At 60.2% G+C, this 6,498-nt stretch overlaps 1 protein-coding gene across 1 annotated transcript; it reads left to right on the top strand.

Moving 5' to 3' along the window:
- Window positions 1-2,333: 2,333 nt before the first annotated feature.
- HMX3 (H6 family homeobox 3) lies at window positions 2,334-3,564 on the top strand. The gene is made up of 2 exons (XM_088519994.1): window positions 2,334-2,652; window positions 2,882-3,564. The coding sequence occupies exons 1-2, from the start codon at window positions 2,334-2,336 to the stop codon at window positions 3,490-3,492; spliced, it is 930 nt and encodes a 309-aa protein (XP_088376120.1). The 3' UTR covers window positions 3,493-3,564.
- Window positions 3,565-6,498: the final 2,934 nt, after the last annotated feature.

Here is a 6,498-nt window from a genome sequence, read left to right as displayed (position 1 = left end):
AAATCCAGAACTTCAGCGAGGTGGAGAAACGCACTGGGGTCTTCCGTGGGAACACTGCACCCTTGGTTTTTAATATAAGAGCTCAAATAGATATAGAATGGGGCTGTAATCCAGCTCTCACATGGTCATCAGGAGACCTTGCCAGATGACTATAGACTGTTTTCTGTATTATTTTTAACTGTACAGTTTATCCTGGAATTGAGGAGTTTTTCCATTGAATTAATATTTCCTTGGAGAAACCCCGATTACCTTTACTTTGTCAGATGTCTTTAAGTGAAACAGATGCTTACGCGAATGGAAGATATCCTCTAAATTGCTAAAAACTCACACCTAGATTCTTTTTTTCCCCGTCCCTCCCAATTTATCTAAACTACACCTTGCAATAATCGTAGTTAGTTAGAGACGGAACTGGAAGCGTAGAGGGGTGGCCGAGAAAAGCAATATTCCTTTTCATTGAGAATTTACGGGTTCCCAACAGAATTCGCACAAACCACGTTGAGATGCAGTTGTCACAACTGCGGACAGCGCCAAAGCAGTGGCGCGACTTTCGTCCTCTAACTCTCATTGCTTTTCTCCTGGGTGCTAAAATCCCCTAACGATGGAGCTGGGTACTATTTGCCGCCAGGTTCTGCACAGGCAGCTGCCGCTCTGGTATGTCACCTACCAGATGGTGCTCTGAGCCAGCCGTGTACATTGCAGTCTATATGATCAATGACACGCCTGTTGCGGCTGGAGATATTAGGCCATCAGCTCTGTCAGGTCTTTGCCTGCTTTTATAACCCCGAAATGTTCGGAGGAAGCCGGAATCCCGAGGAAACCTCGCCGGCGTCGCCACTCACACATTGGATTCGGGCGAGAGATGCTCGTTGCACCTTCGGACACAGTTCTGCGAACAGAGGAATGGGGATCTGAATCGGCCGAAATCGCTCATAAAAATGCAATATCAGGAGAGACAAGTCATGCCTTAGCAGAGCATGGGAACATTAAGTGTAGGGATATATTCAAACATTTAAACGGAGGGATGGCTTTTGAGTCTAGAGCTCCGGAGGCGCCAGCGTTTCTCAGGGAAGGCTCCCGCGTGTCGCGCACGGGGAGCTCGCTGGCTCTGCGCGCCCGGGACGCTCCGTGTTTCCTCCTCCCTTTCTGCATCCCAGGGAGCCGGTCCCATGAGCGGGGCAGCCGCGGGCCCTGCGCTGGCCTCGGAGCGGAGCCCGTGCGGGCCCGGGGAGCCGCCGGGTGCCGGTACCGGCAGGGGGCGCCGCGGGCCGGTCCGGAGGGGAAGGGACGGGCGCGAGCGCTCGGTGTCCCCGGCGGGGCCCGGCGCTGAGCTCCGGCCTGGCCGCCCGCGCCCGTTCGCTTAGAAACCCGCCGCTTTCTGCTCCGGATCTCGAAAGCGGCGGCGAAGCGCGCGAGGCCCCTTCGGGCTGGGCTGGCGGGTGGGAAATCTCTCCCCCCCTTCCCTTCCAGGCGCGGCGCGCTGGAAGGGAAAAGAGAACAAAACGGATCAAAACGAAACGAACCCCCGGGTACTGCCCTGGCAGCCCTGCGGGCCGCCCCGCGCCGCGGAGCCGCAACGCGCCCGCGGGAGCCCGCGCAGCGCCCGCGAACGGGCCCCGGGCGCTGGTTGCGGGTGGAATCCCCCAATCGCGCGGGGAAGCGAGCGCGGCCACGCGGCGGCTCCGGCCTCCAGGCCCGGCCCGGCCCTCCGCGTCCCGGCGGCCGCGGCTTTTGTCGCTGCCGGTGCAGGGGAGGGAAGGGGCGGCGCGGCGGGGCGAGGGGAGGTTTTTGTGGCAGGAGCGGCGCGCTCCGTGTCACTCGCCTCCCGCCGCTCCCGCCGCGCTTCAGCCGAGCTCCTTTTGTGCTAATAGCCCCGTCCTCATTTGCTGCCTAATTGGACTATATAAAGCCAATAACGGGCGGGCGCTCGTCGCCTCCAGCCACGGCAGCGCGTCGCAGGGGGGCCGGGGGCCGCGGCGGGCGCGGGCAGGGGCTGCGCGGAGCCTTCTCCTGCCGGCTGCTCCCCGCCTAATCCCATTTGCCTTTGTGCGTGCCCAATCGCCGTGTGCTCCCCGCGTTTAACTTGGATGACATTTTGATTTCATCATTAGCATCCGGCGCCAGGTTGACGCAGCAGCAGCGGCGGCGGCAGCGACGAGCGCGGCTCTCCGCCTGCCCCGCGCAGCAGCCGCCCGGGGCTGCGCGGCTCCCCGCGGCCCCCCGCGCTGCCGCCGCCCCATGCGAGGGGCCCCCGGGAGGCCCCTGCGCGCCTCCCCCGCGCCCCCGCGCCGCCGCGCATCTCCCCCGCGCCGCCGGGAGCCTCCGGGAGCCGCAGGATGCCGGAGACCGGGCAGGAGCCGCCGAGCGCCCCGCCGCCTCCTCCCGCCAAGGAGTCCTTCTACATCAAGAACCTGCTCAACGGCGACCCTCCCAAGGCGCCCCCCAAGCAGCCGCGGGCGCTGTTCGCCCCGTCGGGCAAGGCGGCCGCGGACGGCGCCGGCTTCGCCCTCTCGCAGGTCGGCGACCTCGCCTTCCCCCGCTTCGAGATCCCCGGGCCGCGCTTCGCGCTGAGCGCCCACTGCCTGGAGCGCGCCCAGACCTGGTGGTACCCGTACGCGCTCGCCCCCGCCGGGACGCACCTGCCCCGCGCCGAAGGTACCGCTGCCCGCGGCCGTGGGGACCGCGGCGGGGCCGGGGCTGGGGCCGGGGTCGCGGCAGGACCGGGCCGGGGGGCCGCGCGGGGCCGGGGAGGCGGTCGGGCTTAAGGGGCAACCCGCACCGCAGGGACCCCCCTGCTCCGCCCGACGGGGCGCTGCGGGCGGGCGGTGAAGGTGTCTCTTTGTGTCCTTTCTCCCCTTCCTCCTCCTCCCCGCTTGCCGTCCAGCCGCGGAGAAATCCCTCCTGAGGGACTCGTCGCCCGCCTCGGGCACCGACAGGGACTCGCCGGAGCCGCTGCTCAAGGCGGACGCGGAGCACAAGGAGCTGGACTCCAAGAGCGCCGACGAGATCGTGCTCGAGGAGAGCGACTCGGAGGAGGGCAAGAAGGAGGGCGGCGGCGGCGAGGACTGGAAGAAGCGCGAGGAGAGCCCCGAGAAGAAGCCGTGCCGCAAGAAGAAGACGCGCACGGTGTTCAGCCGCAGCCAGGTCTTCCAGCTCGAGTCCACCTTCGACATGAAGCGCTACCTGAGCAGCTCGGAGCGCGCCGGCCTCGCCGCCTCGCTGCACCTCACAGAGACCCAGGTGAAGATCTGGTTCCAGAACCGCCGCAACAAGTGGAAGCGGCAGCTCGCGGCCGAGCTGGAGGCGGCCAACCTGAGCCACGCGGCCGCGCAGCGCATCGTGCGCGTCCCCATCCTCTACCACGAGAACTCGGGCGCGGAGGGCGGCGCGGCGGGCGGCAGCGCGCCCGGCTCGCAGCCGCTCCTCACCTTCCCGCACCCCGTCTACTACTCGCACCCCGTGGTCACCTCCGTGCCGCTGCTGCGGCCCGTCTGAGCGCGGCGAGGCGCGGAGCGGCGCGCCCGCCGCCGGCCCCGCTCGTAAGTAACTGCGGAGACCTGCGCAAATCCCCCCATCCCTGCGGAGCGGAGCGCGGGCGCGGGGGCTCCACCCGGCCGGGGCCGGGAGGAGAGTCGGAATTTTAAAAATAATAATAATAATAATAAAAACACCGGAGGGAAGGGGCAGGGAGGGGGGAGGTGGAAGCGGGAACTTGTAGAGCACCCTCGAGCTGTCACATCTTTTGTAAACGTGAACAAAATACCGCGGTGGTCTCTCTCTGTGGCTTTGGTTTTATTTTTGTAAAAAAATGGATAATAATAAAAAATGAAGGATCCCAGGCCACTCCTCGAGATTTGCCAAATGCTAACGGGAAACCCGAAATTTCCGTTCCTTTCGGACCTCTCCTTCTGCCTCCAAATTGTGCAGGCTCCTGATGCTGTTGCAACTCACTCTCCATCGGCCGTGGTTTTTCCCAGACCTCGCTGCAGATTTGCCTTTTTGGTTTCCCATATTTTGTATCGTTCTGTTTCTGTGATGGGACTTTATAACTAGCAAGAAATGCAGCCTCAAAGTGAACGGTTAAATACACCCGTCCGCTTTGAGTGACATTTATTTATTTTCGTTTCCTTAAATATTTCTAATTCTTATTTTGAATTATTGTTTTACTAGTTGTTGGAACTTTTTTTTCCCTTGTAAAGATATTTCGGTATTTGAGGGAAAAATAACACCTGTACCTTTTGATTTCTTTTGTAATACTTATTATTATTATTATTATTGTACTTTTCAACTGTGCAATATTGTACGATACTTACAGCACTGCTTTTATTTGAATGGTGAGGAAAGGGGTTTTAGCGTTGTATAATTGCGTTCGTTCATGTTGTACAAAATAAAAAAAAATTAATTAAAAGCGAAGGAAAGTGAAGAGAAAGGAGCAGGGCACGGGAATAAGTATCAGTCCGGCTTATGCGAATAGATAAGAGAGATCCGGTGAGCTGGGCGCTTTAAGTGAAGGACAATCAACTTTAGGCTAATTTTAATTTATTTGATATGATGTACAGTTTTCTTGTAAAGTCCATCGAGTATGTGGATTTTAATAGGCAGAAATGAAGGAATGGGTGGACACCTCTAGTCTCTCTTTCTCAGTGTCTGTTCACCTGTTGTCTGACAATTGTTTGCTGTCTTCCCGGGGCTGGGCTTGGGTTGGTTTCGGTTTCCCTTCTTTATTTTTCTTTTTCTTCTTCTTCTTCCTTTTTTTTTTCTTTTCTTTTCTTTTCCATTGTACTTTCTACCCTGAGGCTTTCTTTTAGGTATCGGTCCTATTTTTAAGACGACTTATATTGTTATAAACTGAATGTTGTGGTGGAAAAAAAAATCAATAAAACCCGTTCCTTATCATTTTTTTAAAGCGTGGCTTCGGGAAAAAAAAATAAAGGAAAAAAAAAGGGGGAAAAAAAGAAAAAAAAAAGCGAAGGGAAACTGAACTAAAAGCAGGGCCTGGCGCTCCCAGCGCGACTCTCCGCGGCCGCGGTGCGCGGGACACGGGGCGCGGGCGGCTGCGGGGCGCGGAGACGGGCCCTGCCGAGGGGAGCTGGCGGCGGGGAGGCCCCTCCGACGGCGAAAAAGCAACCCCGAAAAAAAGGGGGGTCGGGAACGGATCCCGGCGCCGTCCTCAGCTCCGCCGCGGGATCGCCGCGAGGCTACGAGCCTGGAGACCCGTCGAGGGACCCGAAAGGGGTAGGGGCGGGAGGGGGGGGCATTTATTTCTCCAGAGCCCCCCCCTTCCCTGCAGGCCCCGTCCGCGGGCTGGGCCCGAGCACCCTCCGCTCGCCCCCCCGGGGCCGCCCCGGCCGCGCACAGCGCAGGGCCCGGGGCTGCCCCCCAACCTCCCCCGGTACCGGAGCGCAGGGGGGACCCCCCGAGCCCCCCGTCCCCGCAGCGACCCCCCCGGCTGCGCCGCGACCCGAGCGGCGCTGGCCCGCGCGGGGCTGCGCGGCCGCATCGCCCGGGCTGCCCCAAGATCGGCCCGAACCGACGTGTTTATAGCGCCAAGGGCGGCATTTCGGGGCGAAAAAATCAAAATAAAAGCCGGCAGCGAGAAAAGATATTCCTGCGCTCTCTTTTCGTTTGGGATAAAAACCCCGGCAATGGGTCGTAAATGGAAAATAAACAGAGGTTCGGAGTCAAAATACGCTGCTCTCTGTGTCGCCTGCAAACAGAGCGATGCCTTTCCTGTTTGCAGTACTAACTTCGGGACAAGTCACTCGCAGCCCATTAAAAATATTGTTGTAACAGCAAATACATCTTTCCATTTTACGGCGCGATCGCACGATGTTATCGAGCGGCGCGGAAAGGCCGCGTATTTGCGGTCAGTGCGCGGCCACCAGCTCCGCGCTGCCCGGCCCCACGAGCAGCTGGTGGCGGCATTTCCAGGAACAGATGAGCTCGGAAAGACGCGATTCCTATTTGTTCTTTTCCTTCCGAAATTATAAATAAGTAAAGCAAAACGAGCGCTCCGCTTTGGAGCCTCTCGCTGCCCTCGCTCGCTGCGGGATCGATAGTGGCGCAAGGGGCTGCGACCCCCTGAAGCTGGACATGGGCAGGGGGCTGCGAGCGAGGGTGTAAGTGCGAGCGTGGAAATCCGAGCGTGTGAGCGCGCGTGGACGCGCACAGGCCGCTGCCTCCCGCCTCGGCGCTTCCCGCGAGCCCCAAACTCCTAAAAACTTCCATCCCTTCCCACGCCGGGCACGGACACGGGACAAGCGGGAGCTGAGGCGGCTGAAACGGCTCCGCTTTAGGGACCAAGTGACATTTGCCGCCGCATCGCGAGCGGCCGCGGCCCCCGCGGGACGCCCCGTCCCGTCCGTGGGACAGGGCCACGCTGCCGCCGCGAACACGCCCGGCCCTGCCGGGAAGTTCCTAAAGAGCCGCAACAAGCGCCGCGCTCGGCAGGATTTAGAGCAATCGCTTTGATTTGTGGACAAAAAATCATCTCTACGGAGG

This window comes from Tinamus guttatus, unplaced genomic scaffold (assembly GCF_059628265.1).
Source record: "Tinamus guttatus ecotype Peru unplaced genomic scaffold, ASM5962826v1 Tinamus_guttatus_pri_ptg000079l, whole genome shotgun sequence".
Classification (NCBI taxonomy): domain Eukaryota; kingdom Metazoa; phylum Chordata; class Aves; order Tinamiformes; family Tinamidae; genus Tinamus; species Tinamus guttatus.
Note: the sequence above shows the minus strand (reverse complement) of the source record. Positions and strands in the feature narration are given on the sequence as shown.

Bases quoted from the DNA above. Each gene is read 5' to 3' on its own strand.
- HMX3 (XM_088519994.1), top strand. From the start codon at position 2,334: ATGCCGGAGACCGGGCAGGAGCCGCCGAGCGCCCCGCCGCCTCCTCCC. The intron at 2,653-2,881 runs GTACCGCTGCCC...CTTGCCGTCCAG, and splicing joins GCACCTGCCCCGCGCCGAAG to CCGCGGAGAAATCCCTCCTG.